Source organism: Cupressus sempervirens, chromosome 3 (assembly GCF_028749045.1).
Source record: "Cupressus sempervirens isolate cs-2001-9-10 chromosome 3, ASM2874904v1, whole genome shotgun sequence".
In the NCBI taxonomy this organism is placed as follows: Eukaryota; Viridiplantae; Streptophyta; class Pinopsida; order Cupressales; family Cupressaceae; genus Cupressus; species Cupressus sempervirens.
In genome coordinates this window covers 13,714,232-13,730,747 of record NC_143120.1, presented here as the reverse complement: position 1 = coordinate 13,730,747, position 16,516 = coordinate 13,714,232, and the positions used below count along the sequence as shown (strand labels likewise).

Genomic DNA, 16,516 nt, shown 5'->3' with positions numbered 1-16,516 from the left:
ACAAAATAATTATTATATTTAAACAGATTTTTATTATATATTATTGTTATTTTTTGTTAAACAATATTATAATTTACGACATATATTTTCTAAAATATATTTTATATTAAACTTTATTATATACATACTATAATAATTATTACAATTTATAATATATAAAATATATTATTATATAATCTATATACAATATAATCTATATACAATATAATCTATATACAATATAATAATATAATTTAATATTTTAAAATAAAATAAATTATGCATTACTATATACCTTATATATATTTTAATACAATCTTATCATTAATATTTTTTTTCTATTAACTATAGAGAGATCAAAAAAATATACAATCACTGAGAGTCGAAATAGAGGCATAGCCTCACTCCGACACTAAATTGGCAAGAGTACAACTAGAATAGATCATATACAGCAATAGCCCAAAGAAAGAAACATAGCTAGTGTAGAGTATCAGAGTAGGCATCCACCCACGCGATCCAACCGAGTGAGCCTTCCATCCAAACGATAGTCTTTCGCTCCTAGATCTGGGACAAGATATCTCCTCTTATCTGGTGTTATGATTCTTCTTAATAGCTTGGTTTAGCTTCTGGCATTTGTGCTCAAACATTCACAGATTATCAAAAGTCCTCCTCCATTGGTACCCATCTTTAAGCTCATAATAGAAGAACGTAGCTTGGCCATCCTTGAGAAATCTTCGTAATTTATTCTTTTCAATAATCATGGTGGTTTGAACCTACAATAATATTTTAAAATATGTGAGCTTATGATAAAACTCAGTAAGAACCCTTGGCTTACCTTGGTATTTTTCTTCGTTCCTGCATTTCTAGATCTGCCAAAGAATGTTAGAAGACAACATATTCCAAAAAAAATTAGCATCCTTACTAAGCCCTTTAACGTGACCTGTAACAATTTCAATAATATTCACACTAAAAGGATAGTAAATAACAAAAGAATTCCATATTTCTTTAGCAAAAAGGCAATCAAACAAATTATGTCTACCAAAATCAGGCAACCTGCAGATATTGCATAAATCAGAGTGCTAATTATCTCTTTTAATCGGAAGTCTATCAATTAACATAAGCCATTTAAAAGATTGAATTTTTGGTTCAACAGGACTTTTCCAAATATAATCCAGCAATTTATTCCAAGCTTTATGATAAAAAAAATAGTACTAGATTTCATTCAAATGAACAATAATATCCTCATTATGATCAATGACCTTATATATGTCCTTAGCTTTAAGCTTGTCTAAGACCGTTCCATCAGGCCATTTACATTTAAGGTGCCTATAAGAGTCCACATGAGAGATTGAAGGAAGGTCTTTAGAAGCTTACAAAATTAAATTATAAGTCTTCTTCTAAGATTGAGGTAAATTAATTTTTTTTTGAGATCATCCCAAGGAATGAGAATATCATGCTCAAAGATATTAGCAAATTGAGTAATACCAGATTTAGCCTAGGACTTGGCAGAACATCCCTGGTAGAGGGCAAGGGGTTTATTATTCATACTCAAGTTCCACCAAATGGATCTCTCACCATGGAGTTGATTATCATTATAAAAATCCTTATTGGTGATAAATCTTCGGACATGGTCCCAAGCACGCCAAATAGATTTGAAAATGGTAGAACCTTGAACAATAACCGAGAATTTACCAACAATAAGGTCACAAAATGGGAGGTTCTTCCAAGATCTAGCCTCTTTGGGGAAACCTCTCTCAATGTTATGTCTAATCAGCACTCTCCAAGGACTATCACCCTCCAAAGACTGAAAGATTCACTTGAGATCTTTTATATCATTAATAATTAAAAATATGTCTTATTATAATAGATGTATAATTTTTGTTCAAATATTATGTAATCTTTAAAAAAAAATTGTTTTATATGATATTAAATAAACCAAATAAAAAGTTTTCATTATTCAGTATAGTTAGAGGTGTTTTGAGATGGGGTTTACTGGTTTTTTTGGTCAAAACTAGTTAACTATTAACTAGTTTGTAAATGTAGCTAAAATTAATAAAAGTAAAATATTAAAAAATCAATTTTATTCTCCAATATATTTAGCTAGTTATAAAAAATAAAATAAAATTGTATTTATACTTCACATATTTGTGTTTAACAAAAAATAACTAATATGTATTGTATTGAATACTTTGACATATAGATTCTAATTCAGTTATGTTAAAGTTGAACTTTTTTGTTAATACTATTACATTCTATTCCTTCTTATGAATATCTATATGAACAACAAAAAAATTTACTATTATTATTATTAAAGCTTAAATTACTATTTTCTCATGATGTAGAATTTATTTGAACAACAAAAAATTTACTATTGTTATTGTTAAAGCTTAAATTACTATTTTCTCATGATGTAGAATTTATTTCAATTAAAGTTCAAATTTGTAAATTTTTATTTTTAAGTGAACCCTATTTGATGCATTAGAATTAACTACTCTATTTTTTTCAAAAGATATAATATTATAATAATTGCTCTAAATTTATTATTATAATTTTCATTTATAATTATTAAAAAATTATAATGGCAAATACATGCCTACGTGGCACTTATTGTACCTTACTAAGGTGCCATTGCTACTTTATTATTATTAAAACAAAACGAACAATGTTAATAAAATATCATTCAATAAATTAAAAAGATTTTAAAATAAAGTAAATTCGTTTTGCAGCGTCTAGGAGAAGGTTTACAGGAGTGAAAGACGGTCATTTTTCCCCACCATCATTTTGCTGCTCGGACTAGAATAATAATGGACGAAGAAGAGGATGTGGTAGCTGCAGTCGAACAAGTCTTGAAAGAATGGACACACAATTTCACAGAAGTTGTTCGCCACGTCCAACTGATCGAGACCTGCGGCACTTCAGGCGGCACCGTGGAAGCCAACAATCTGCCCAGACTCAATGCAGCCGCGCAGGATTGTTTATCCGCACTGAGATCAGCACAATTGAGGTTGGATCTTCTTGCCCAACAGCAGCCCACCGATCACCAGATCGATTCCTGCCAAAATACTCTGCAAGCTTGGAAGGATGAGTATCAGAGGTAGGCTATTCTTATTTTTCAATCTAGTTCTTATTTGTTTGCTGATTTCTTTGGGTGAGATTAATACGTTGTCTTCATCGTAACAATCGAGTGCTATCCATTCCCTTGGATAGACGGGGCTTCAAATTCATAACTAGCCGGCTTAGGAATCTGAATGCGCTGAAAACTGGGTGGTGTGTGTTCGAACCTTACCATTCGAAAGATTAAAAAAAACTCAACAGAATTTAATTGTAAGACATATTATTTTTTGCGAATTTCCCCCTTTTAACTGCATCAGGGGTAGATGTCCATGTTTAGATGATATATAGAATATGTATCAAATTTCTCCATATGATCGAGGTATGACATATTACCATCTGTAACATATTGAATTGTCTTTTGGAGGCTTGAACTCGGGGACCGGATGTAAAATCACCATTGGTTTACTACGTTGTCCTATTCCAGCTGACTATTAATTTACCAGTATTGTTTAGTGTAATATAAATAAATCTTGTTTATGTTGATTTGAGCAATATCTGTGGTTTTCATAAGATCAATATTTGTACTGGACTGTGGCAGTGGGCAGCCCTAATTGTTTGTAGGGTTCGAAAGTTGCACACTTAGGAGTGGAGCCCAATTTTAATAATTCACTTTACACCAACCCACAATTTAACCATTCACAAGCTCTGAAACATGTCGTTAAAGTTATGGATCATCTTGTTGTGGAATGGGGATTTCAATTTTGCGTTAGTCTTTTAACAAGTGCACTTATTTTTAAAATCATTTTGTTGCTTATTCTATATCAATTTTTTGTTCTTTTGTTATGGTATTTGCTTCTTGTGGTTTTGATTTGGACATTTATTAATGATTTGCAGCCTGCAGTTGAAATTAAGGAATGCAAATTTAAAGGCCAAGGCAAATATTCAGAAAGCTGCCCAGGAAGAGGTAGGAAATAGTTGACTAGTTGAGCCATATCAGTATCGGCAGTTTTGTGTGTAGGTGGTGAATTGTTGGGGTTTATGGCAGTTACAATTTCAAATTTTAAAAATTGTGTCGATTGAGGTGAAATTCATAAGACACATTCCTTCAAGTTTCATTTGTTGTGCATCTACAATATCTCTATGCAGTTTAGTTAGAACTCAAAAATGCTTCTGTAATCTTTTATTCTATTTCTTTTTTGTTTAGTTTTTTAGAAAATTGGGCATCTTACAATAGAAATACAAAACTGCAGAGAGAGCTTCTCTTGGGTGGTGGGGAGGAATCTACCATTAGGAGACGAAACTTAGAGTATGCATCTCTTAACTTGCATTACAGTTTTGCAGTGCTCAGAGTGTTTTATATTACTTCATCCCTTCTACTTTTTATTCATAATTCTTATGCAAAATAATTTTATTATGCATTATTTTTGCTGTCTGCATTTACCATACAATTCTAGAAAATAAGAATGATGACTTGAGGCCAACATAGTAGGGTATTGTGAAGACCCCTTTGGAAATAAGATAAAAGCATATCTTATTCAATTTGCATATCAGGGGAGCTCACTTGTTTCTCATTTGCAAAATATTGTGTTGCTAATCTCTGCTATTATAACTGAAAGTTTTGAAATCTGAGTTATTGAATTCTATATGGCATCGATGTTGCTGGTCCTGGTTCAGGATCAGGTTCGGGCTTGGTCAATTTTTTTTTGGGTGTTTGGGTTCATTTTGGGGTTGTCTGCACAAAAAAAAATAAAAAATAAAAATAAATAAAAAATACAAAACTATAAGGAATCTACATATATACAGCAGTAATTAAGTTCAAAATACACCATTATGCTAATAGTCAAGTAACATAGCAAATACACTGCCATATATATTCATGTTTTAGTTCAAATAACATAGCAAAAGGCCTAAATACACCATTGTATTAATGTTTTTTTTCCAAAATGATAGTGTCAACTTTTAACAATCAACCATCATTGGTCAAATATCATCAAAAGTCATAACAAAAATCATCATCCTCCATATCAGTATGTTGTGATAAATTAGAGAGTCACAAACAGTGTCACTGGCCACGACACTACCACAAGGATTGGCAGCAGTACTAGCACTCTTAGGATCAGCCTCATGATCACTAGGTAGTTCATGCTCATCATCAACTCCAAGTGTAGCAAGGCGGGCATCTGAATCATCCAACTTGGTATGCTCTGGATCAACATTCCGCTCCCATGTCAACTCTTTCTTGCAGGTGCTTTCTTTGTGTTTTAGGAGCCGCAAGCTTGAATGCATATAGACCAAGTCCTCCACCTTCTTGGAGTGTAGTCTGTTGGGCTTTATTGAGTGGATGGATTATGTGCTTCAATTGCTTTCAGCTGACGATAATCTAACAACCTGTCAAGATTTTCAATTTTGAAATTAGAGTTAAGAATTATGAATATCCTATCAAGATTTTCAATTTTGAAATTAGAGTTAAGGGTTATGAATAAAATTTTAAATACAAATTTATCAACGAGAATCTCTAGAGTTTAAAATTTACTTGTGATAAAATTTTGATGGCAATAGGTTGTAGGTATTGGTATGATTCTCCATGGAAGTGCTACCATTTATGCAAGTGTCAAAGAGTGTCAAGACCACAATCATTTGTGGTTGCATAACCCATGAATTAAGCCTTCACCACAGGCCAAATGTCATTGTGAAAGAGTCTATGAAGGGCTGCCTTGTACCCTTGAGCAAGTCTGGGATCTCTATATGGGTCAACTCTTGTGTTAGTGTCATTAAGGACCAGCTGACTATAGTACTTGTGACTCAATGCAAAGGCAAGGAGATGCAAAGGAGTAGTCATTTTGTTCCATCTCTTTAGCATTATTTTTTGTAGTTCCTTGAATGATCTTTCTTTAGTATATTGCTCTTTTTTATTTATGACATTTTTCATTCTTCAATCATTGAGTTAATGCCATCATATACCTCACCCAAGCAAAGTCTATCAGGTCATGTTCAATATGTGCTTTGCAAATTTCATGAGGTATTCAACATGATCCCAAAAAGAGTCATCTAGTATCATTGTCTTAATGTTTGTTGCCCTTGTATAGCTAGATTGCGTCCATATGCTCCAATAAGCATTGATTGCCATTCTAGACAATGTTCTATGAACCTCCACAAGGATCTATTGAAGTATGCACAGTCATGTCGTACCACCATATCTTGCTGTAAATTTCTCCCAGTACTTATGCATAGTCATGTCTCCTTGCTTTAAGTTTTGGAAGTCCAAAAGTTTCTGGTCATAGAAAGGTTTGAGGTAGCCAGCGGTTCTTAAAAATGGTTACAAAGTTCTCCCAAGTAATCTCAGTGGTTTTAATGTTTTGCTCAACTTTGGTGTTTCCCCACCAGGTTGCAGCTTCTCTAGTAAAGTGGTATATTCCCCAAAATCGCTTTTGAGGTTTCTGAGAAGTTCCTGATTTCAAAATACTGTTCCATTTGAGTTAACCAAGCCTTTGCATCCTCTCTGGACTCAGAACCGAAAAATTAGGGTGGTTTGATTTTCTTAATATCTGCTGACAGATCAACACTATTTCTTGTTTCTTTTGTTTTTCAATTTGAATGGGTGAAGAGGTTTTTTTATTATATCCGGAGACTCTTGTCTCTGTTCTAAGAGGAGGTGATAATTGTGTTTCCTCATGGTTATGCCCTATCTGGGCTGCAATCTTATTCATTCTCCTTTCCATGTTATCCAACTTTAGATTTCAGTTGCGTTTCTTGCAAAATTTGAAGTAACAAATCAGTGGATGATTGCGTGTTTTCACGGACCATGTCGTGATCTGCAACGTTCTCGTTGCTGTTCATTTTGTTTGTTTACTGGTCTATCCTGTGAATTTACAATATTTGTGTCAATTTATTGAATATATATATATATATTTTTAAGTGTACCTACAATAAAAGAGTTTTGCATATGCATGAAACACATAAATTAACCAATTTATTTAATTAACTTAATACTTTGCTGCTACATTCATGGCAGCCTTATTTACAAAAAATTTCTCTATTGAGGATGTTTACATCATAAAATCTAATCTTGCTTCTCAACATTCAGTTCTGACTCAGAATTGTATATTTTCGCACCATCTAGGATCTGTGGAAATGCAAAAGAGAGTTGCTTTGATGAGCATTTCAGTTTTGAATTAATTTGTTCCTATATGCTACTTTACTAGCAGGTGTCTTCTTGACACTTTCTTTCTTCATTCATTGCAATGCCTGGTTTAGAGTTTCGTTATCTTGGGGTATGGAGCAGCAAGTATAGTTGAATTTTGGCATGTTTTTAATTAAATAGGGGAAGATGGGATGTCGAGCCTTCTTGTGGGGTATTTTACGTACTTGCATCCTGTACATATGTTCTAAGAATTTCAGGTTTACATGGAAGGTATTGTGCCCTAGGTTCAGTGTTGAACTCAGCGCTCTAATACCATATGTAACAAACAGTTTTTAATATTGAAAACAAAGACGGATTAATCAGAGAACTTCCATCATTCATAAATATACAACTGAAAATCCTTTTCACATGACATTAACTGCCTTTAACATTTAACTAATATAATCATAACCTTTTCAATGTTTATATGAAAATAACTAGTTTAATGGTTAACTGTTCATTGTATTTATGATCAATTGAAATAATTGGATAAACGATTAACTAAGCATAACTATATTCGCGATCAACTATACTTTTTTCGTACAAATAAATAAATGATTAACAAGGAAAAAGGAGAGGAACATACAAGTATCATTTCGGAGGATCTTTAGCTGGTTGTGCAAGCCTCGGCTTTGGTGAGAGGAGAAGCATTGGCATAGGCTTAACCTCCCAACCTTGGACCATACTTATCTTCACACATTCTATTAAATTAGAAAGGCCCTCCCTACCTCGGGATCGAGTTTGGGATGTTCTTAGTCCAACCGCCTGAGCATCCTGGTGTTTTAGAATGTCCGCTCAATTATGAAATGGACATGCTTACATAATTGGCGCTACTGACATCAAGTGATCATTATATGACAAACATGCCTATAAACTACCTTGGCTAAGGATTTTCGATGGGCTCAACAACCCGATCACCACCATTCGACTTGACAACATGTTTCATTTCAGGGATGAGCATGAGCTATTAAGTATATTTCATTTAGGTTATTCATGTTTGATCTCTCTTTTGTTTTCTTGCAGATTTATTCCACCTCTTCACCATACATGGCTACGCAGCCGGTGATTCCAAGGTGTTTTGAAAGATTTATGAGCACTTTGCCCTTTTACACCTCTTCACCATTTCATGGCTATATTGCCGGTGAATCCCAGATGTTTTGAAAGGTTATGAGCATTTTGCTCTTGATATCTTTTATCAAGAATTGTGACAAAATAAAACTTGTTCTTGAGATCAACAACATTCATACTAGTTCTTAATTACATTTAGAAACTTTTCCTTAAGAGATGCTAATTCAACTTCTCTTATGATGATCCTGAATTCTATGAAAGTATGAAGGAAAATTCCTTATAATTCACAGAGATTATTCAGCAAGATAGATAACATGATCACAATAAAAAAGAAAAGAGATTCCTATGCCTAGCTGGCTGCTATAGAAATTGTATTTAAAAACATTGTAAAGGTAACTCAAGACCTGATAAGAATTTGGTATTGTTTTGAAGAACTTGCAATTTGTTTGGTTCCCTTCAGTTGCCTAAGACATCACGATCAGTGCATATAACCTCTGATCTTTAACCGGAATGTTTGCACGACAAGGAGTAGTAATTCGAACTGCTTGATCAAGGCTTTAGTGAACGGTATTGTAGGTATTGGCGGAAGTAAATAATTTGATATGGAGAAGTCGGGTGTGGAGGCAATGAAGTTTGAAACGCAACAGCAGAAAGAAGTCGGGTGTGGAGGCAATGAAGCTTGAACGCAACAGCAGAAAGAAGTTGGGAAAAGGAATATGGTGCTCGACTCCTCTCACGGCTTCCATATAAAGGAACAAGCGGTGACTTCTTGGCTTCCACCGGTTTAAAAGATTAAATGCCAATTCAATTTTCCAAGTGTTAAATCGATTGTTAAGAAAGGGAAAAATAAAAGGTTGGAAGAAAGAGTTGGAAAAATTATAATTCAACCATTATTATAATATATATTTACATACTTTCGTGTAAGTATATCAATGGGGTGACATCATTTTATTAAATTATTATAATTTAATGGTGCCATTTCATTGTTATATTTATATGTACGTATATACATATATTATAATAGTATGATGAAAGATCAATCAAAATCCCTTGAGGTATGTTTTTATATTTTAAAAAGATGATTTTACGCTCTCTTAGATTATTTTCGTAATAGCTCATGCGGGTCCCACAAATGTATCCTATGTTCAAGTCATTGTGTCCTTTCCAAGGAAGTTTAGGGTTATACCTACCAATCTTGATGACTAAACTAAGTGAGCATTCCATTCCGATGATCTCATTTAGCAATGCTTCCCCCCTCTTCATCTTCTCCTGCAATCACCCAAGAAACACTTTTGCCATAATAACAATTTTATAATAATTTCATATAATTATTTTAAAAAGACTTATATTATTAATCATAATTCAAATCAAGCAACTGCTAATCTTCTAATAACAGTTAATATCCGAGGCGGCTGTAGCATGACTTCACACGGACATGATTGATTGTCTCCCTATGCCAACCTTAGGAGAATCACAGCATAGAAGGAAACCATTCGAATTGCAAAGAAATACATTAAGTCTTTCTGCCAATAGAAATGCTGCTAGCATTGTATCTCACACAAGACATATGGCCTAATGATTTTTCTGTCTCAGTTTTACGATGCAACTACATTTTCACAGCAATACAAAGTTCAAACTACATGAAACAATGATGATAGGAGACTTCAGCCAGCCCAACCTGGAAATCATACAGTTATCATTTATCATATAAGTGAACATCTTGAGGGTAAACGGAACATTGAGACATGAAACTACCAAATTTCAAGCCTCATAGATAGATCAATAGATGCTTAGCATAAAATATAAAAGCAATTTGCTGTTAGGTATTGAGTAACTACAATACTAACTAGATCCTTGGAACAACTTAACCTTGTTGAGAACTATTTTTTCGTTACTTGCAATTTGAATCTACACGGTCATTAAGATTTGTATTTGTGCATTTCCTCAATACCTGCAGTCATTCTCACATTTCCTTGAGGCATTTTGTCAAACACTTCACATGCCTTGTTTTTATGGCCTCATTTCGCATATATGTCTATGACAACATTTCCAGCGCTACTATCTGACCGAAATCCCCTTCTGTTTTGTTATTATAGATATTTGTACCCTGCTCCAAAGTTATGACTTTGGCACAAGCAGGGAGAATGCTCACAAAGGTTTTCCAAGTTGGTTTTTATAGGCTGATCTCATTATTAATGTATAGTGTGTCCCTAAATATTACATTCATAGTCAATTTTATTGGTGCCATTCAGAGCAATGCTATTTGCGTGGATAAGATTGTATCAAGGAAGCTAAAAATAAAACCAATATAAAATTTCCCTAAACAAGGTTGTAATACAAGATTGTCATGTAAAGTCTCAATGATATTTTACAAGCTTATTAGAACTACTTTCATTCCAGCAGAGCCATATCCCTCTCAAACACATTTGCTGGGTTATTTGTCCAACTTTTGTGCAAAATGCAACATCCTATCAGGTCAGAGATGGATTCGTTTGCAACAAGAGGGCAATGGCCCCAGCTCTTGATTGCAGCATCACTCCCATCACCAGATTAAAAATTACAGAATCCAACACCATTTTAATTAGCTCTAAGGACTCAATCTTATTGTGGTTCCCTTCAAAATACAATTACAAGCTAAGTTCATGAACTGCTTTGCATGAACCATGTAAATGCAAATTCATTTGCATGAGATTTATTCATTTCTTTTCATGTACTTTTTACCCTGGTGAGGATCAGGGCTCTGTAATGACCCCATTTTTTAGCCTTCACGTTCTCCAAAGTCTAAGTGGAGCATAAGAGGAAATTAAATTAATTTTTTATGAAGTCATTAAATAAATTAAAATTAAAAATTAAAAGGTGACTTTATATTTAATTAATTTAATTAATTATTGTATTACAAGCGAGAAGCTTTTAGAGTGTGTATTAATTATTGGAAAGGTGGAAGACTTTAGTAATTTAATTTTCTAGAAGCACAATTAATTATTGTATTGCAAGGGAGGAGTTTCTAGAGAGTGCATTAATTATTGGAAGGGGGAAGCTTCTAGCACTTGCTATTAATTAATGTTTTAGTTCCTTCTAGAAGGGTGAAGGAAAAGGATAAATAGGGGTGAAAATCTCATTGTTGAGCATTGGATTTTTGTGAATGACATTTGATAAGAGCTTGGATGTGTGAATCACATATCCTTTCTTGGCATTAGAGGACCTTCATCCTCTCTTGTAACATTCTGGACGTCACTCCCTTGGGGTTTGGCCTTTGGAATACATTGCTTGTACTTGATTTCACCATTTTGAGAATTAATATAATTGTTTCAATTTTTGGGCACTTCTAGGGTGTCCATTACAGTGGTATCAGAGCTTGTTTATCTTACCATCGTAGTGGGTACAAACACAATGAATAGGTGGCGATATGATAGATTGGAGTGTTCAACCTTTAACTCATCACTATAATTTAAGAAGAACTAGGGCTCGTCTAAACACAGGACGAGGAATAGGGAAATCTAGAGGATCATATTGACACAGGCGAACAGGTTATTGGCAATATGGGAGACAGGAATGCTGGGGATCCTGGAGAAGAAAGATTCTTACAGTTATTAGAGACCTTGGCATAGGGACAGTGATTAACAGAACAGAGGACACAGGAACAGAATTAGAGATTGGAGCTTATGATGCAAATGATGGCTCGTCAAATGGGGTTGAATGCTAACATGAGTGCAGGAAATAATCAAAATGGTAATAATCAGAACAGTAATAATTAGGATGGGACACAAAATGGAGGTGAACAAGTTGGGAACAATTTCGGTCATGCACCCCAGCAAGCTAGGACAGTGAGTTCGAGGCTTATGATTCCCACCTTTCCTCCTAGACCTTCGGAGCAGCCGATACCAGAGCCCCAGATCACTGATATATAGGATCAGCTGAGGAGAGATTGGGAAGCTGGAGAACCAGACTTTACTGCTGCAATTACCTTTAGAGAATATATGGATGTGCGGGTGAAACATATGCCACGTGGACATGACAGGAACCAGAACTATGAGCTATAGAAGAAAGTAGGGAAACTTTAGTTACCATATTATGATGGCTCGGGGAAGTCTACAGCAAGAGTTTGGGTTCAAAAGCTTGACACATACTTTCAATTGAATCCTATGCCTGAAGAAGAAGCTATTAAGTACGTAGAAATTCATTTGGATGGGTTAGCACACGAGTGGTGGCATCATGGTATGGTCACTATGCGTCATGCACACATTACCTCATATGTGGAGTTTACGAAGAGACAGTTTTGAGTGATCAGAGAGGGCTCAAGATTGTTTTGACAAGTTCAAGGAGTTGATGAGTTCGTGTCCTGTTTTAGCCATTCCAGATTTCACCAGGCCTTTTGAGCTATAGTGTGATGCCTCGGGAGAAGGCATAGGAGTTGTCCTCATGTAGGACAAACATCCCATCGCATATGAAAGCAAAAAATTATGAGGTGTTGAGAGAACTTATAGCATCTATGACAAAGAAATGCTAGCAATCATGCATGTGCTAGCTAAGTTCAGGCAGTACTTAGTAGGAAGCCGATTCACAATAAAAACATATCATAATAGCTTGAAACATTTCCTTGGACAGAAGGATCTTAATGACAGGCAATAGAAATGGGTGAATAAGTTATAGGCCTATGATTTCGACATAGTCTATGTCAAAGGGAAGAAAAATATTGTCGCAGATGCTTTATCCAGGAGGCCTCATTTGCTTGCTGTTGGGATAGTCATGGATGATTGGAGAGAGATAATATTGGCAGAGTATGCCAGGGATAGTTGGGCATCTAGCGTTATTGAGGGGGCTATTCAGGATAGTTGATATACTATTGTAAATGATTTGATCATTTACAAGGGGAGGATTTATTTGGTACTTGGGTCTGCTATGAAGCAAAAGATCTTGAGAGCATTTCATGATTCACCATTAGCCGAACATCCAAGATTCTTTAAGACATATTGGCAGGTGAGAGAGCACTTCACTTGGAAGGGGCTCAAGTCTGAAGTGCTACAGTTCGTTAGGGAGTGCCCAGTGTGTCAGCAGAACAAATAGGAACATTCCTTTCTAGGTGGATTACTACAGCCCCTACCTATACCAGAGAAGAAGTGGGATAGCATTTCCATGGATTTTATCACAGGCCTTCCAAAGGCATAAGGTCGGGATTGTATTTTTGTTGTGGTAGACAGATTGACGAAATTTGCACATTTCTTTGCAATTTCGTCTACATATTCAGCAGTACAGACAGTAGAGCTATTCTTTCGAGAGGTATTTAGATTACATGGGATGCCACGGAGCATAGTCAGCGACAGAGACAGCACGTTTATGAGCCACTTTTGGCAGGAGTTGTTCAAGTTTTGTGGAACAGAGCTCACTCCGAGTACCAGTTACCACCCCCAAACTGATGGGCGGATAGAGATAGTGAACAAATGGGTTGAGGGGTACCTTCGAAACTACATTGCAGGACAGCAGAAGGCTTGGGTGAAGTGGCTACATCTAGGGGAGTACTGCTCTAACACCTCTTTCCATATGTCTATTCAAATGTCCCCTTTCATGGCATTGTACGGATATGATGCTTCTAATTTCTTGGATTTGTTATTTGGGGACAGTAGGGTGCCTAAGGCCAAGGATTTTTTGCAGGAGTGTCAGGACATTATGCGATCCTTGAAGGAAAATTTGCAAAAGACACAAAATCAGCAGAAGCAATATGGCGATCAGCACAGGATTGAGAGGTCTTTTGAGGTAGGAGACATGGTGTACCTCATGTTACATCCGTATAGATAGTCCTCTCTCAAGAAGAGTGGAGTAGAGAAATTGAAACCACGCTACTATGAACCCATTCAAAGTAATCAAGAGAGTGGGCGAAGTAGCTTATGAGTTGGAGTTCCCTGTAGACAGTAAGGTGCATAATGTGTTCCATGTGTCACGCCTTAAGAAGGCATTGGGGCACAATGTGGTGCCTTCAGTAGTATTGCCACCTCTTGATGATGAGGGTAAGCTTATCTTGGTTCCCGAGGCTATACTTGACTCCAGGGAGAGGGTGCTTCACAGGTGAACTATCAGGGAATACCTAGTGAAGTGGAGGAACCTACCAGTTGAGGATGCGACATGGGAGGCCGAGCAGATTCTTCAGCATCCTGAGTTGAGATTGCTTAGGGACAAGCAATTTCAAGAGGGGTGGACTGTAATGTTCCCCACTTAGCCAGTCTGGATGTATGTTGTCGTTAGCCCCTTTTTTTATGGTCCCGAGGGCTAACCAGGACTTCAAAAGGGATCCGAGGTTAGGCCTAGACAAATTTAATTACATGCCAAATGGAGTTCGTTTGTTGGGTTATCAGAAAGACTTACTATTTTTAGTAAGCCAACGGGGGATGCAGTGCTTTCAATTTTCAATGACAGGATGTGATGCATTTTGTTGAGCCCTTTCCGATGAGCTATTACATGTGGGATTCCGAGTTTATTTGGTATATCATTTTAATGTTTGAAGTTATAACAATAAAGTGACTATTTAAATTAAATATTATAATGTTTCATAAAGTCACTTTATTAAAAATCAATAATCTCCCTTTAGAGCACATACATGGGCTTTTGTAAAAGGGAAAAAAAGTAATATCCCACATTGGCAAGACGAAGCATAGTTCTAGTGAGGAAGGATTAAAAGAAAGAGGATAGCTCTCTTTCGGGGAGGGCTTGGAAATATCAAAGAAATTGGATAATATTCTGGAGGTTATTTCTCAATAGTTTGAAGGACGAAATCCCTTCAAGCTGGAAATCTTGACGCCATTGAAATAGATGGTCTTGAGATTCATTGAATTGGTTTGGGTTAGTGCTTGGTCAGCATCGTTGTGAGGACAACGTTCATTTGCAAATTTGGTACCAAACTGGTGAATTTGCAAGTCTGCCTGGAAGCACATTGGAGGTCATAAGTCCATCATTCCTGGTCCAAATCACCTGCTTCCGACTTTGTTGCATTGCTAAAGCCGGGGTGATTCAGAACAGGTCATTTTCGGCAGCCATTGTTGCAGCAAAAATTAATATATATTTTCCATACAGTGCTGTACTGTACGGCCTGCTCCTGGACAGAGTACGGACCTGCACCAAGGACAGTTCGGGGGTTGCTAAACTGGACATTCATCATCAAATTTCGATCAACAGCAATTGTATCATTTCCAGGTTCTTCTACACCCGATTACCATAGTTAGATGAATGTATGGGTGTCATAATTGTGAAGGGGTTTGCATATTCAGTCACTGTGTAACAGTCATTGCATTATAAATTCAGTCACTTTTTGTACACAGCTATATGAAGTTTGTATATCTTGAATAGAGGATAAGTGTATGTGACATTCATGATCAGTCCACAAGAACTCTTTATATTGCATATTTGTAGTAGTGTTCAAGTGCCAAGATATTTGTTCTTGCTATTCTTCATATCATATTGTCATTTGTTTGGTAGAGAAGCATTTTAACATCTGAACAAGAAACTCAGAAATTTCAAATCAGACTTTGCACACCTACTGTTTGACAAAATGTCGTTGAATCAAAACTGAAAAATTCAAGGCAGAATTAGTAGGGTATGTTACAGGCTCCAACATTAATCCCTGCTTATCAGGATGGCTGAGCTCAAATCTTGTCTATAAAAGTTTTCCTTTCACAGAGGATGGGTGATCCAGGACTTGAGCAAAGCCTACTGGAGAGACTTGCACTTAATCTGAGATGAAGGCAAGCTTCCATTGAACCTGTTTGAGAAAATGGGAAGCCCATAAAGAGTCCTACAACTACACAGATTTTCCAGCAGAGGGCCTTCAAAGGAATTGTCCACAATGTTAATCAGAATAATATATATCAGAATGGGTGCCCAAATTCTGGGGCAGTAGTGTGGTGAGACTGTTGTCGAAATTAGTCAATCTTGTCAGAAATCAAAGTTGATTGATGTCGGGGCCTGTAAGTTGATCTGCATCAGATGCGGAACATCCAGATATCATCCCAGATTGCCTGTCTATAATTGGCTGAAGCTGTGAAGTAGGGCGATCACAATGGGCATCCTCTCTAAAAGGTTATCTGTTGTCTATCCTGCTGAGGTGAACTGTGAATTTCATTCAATTAATTGATTATCATAATTTGTGGGTCAAAATGTGCATCAAGTAAGCTGGATAGACATTACAGTCGGATGCCTCCAGTAAAGTATCTCTGCTTCTTTTCAAGTTCAGTATGTCAGGAAATGACA

The 16,516-nt window shown here is 35.9% G+C and overlaps 1 protein-coding gene across 1 annotated transcript in view; it reads left to right on the top strand.

Annotated features, from left to right (window-relative positions):
- The first annotated feature begins 2,659 nt into the window (after positions 1-2,659).
- The window catches only part of ATSEC20 (Sec20 family protein), a 51,224-nt gene continuing 37,367 nt past the window's right edge, over positions 2,660-16,516 (top strand). Inside the window, exons 1-3 of the mRNA XM_089818037.1 lie at positions 2,660-3,073; positions 3,928-3,997; positions 4,284-4,339. Coding sequence (XP_089674163.1) covers positions 2,784-3,073; positions 3,928-3,997; positions 4,284-4,339 — 416 coding nt within the window. The 5' untranslated portion in view covers positions 2,660-2,783. The remainder of the gene's footprint in view (positions 3,074-3,927; positions 3,998-4,283; positions 4,340-16,516) is intronic.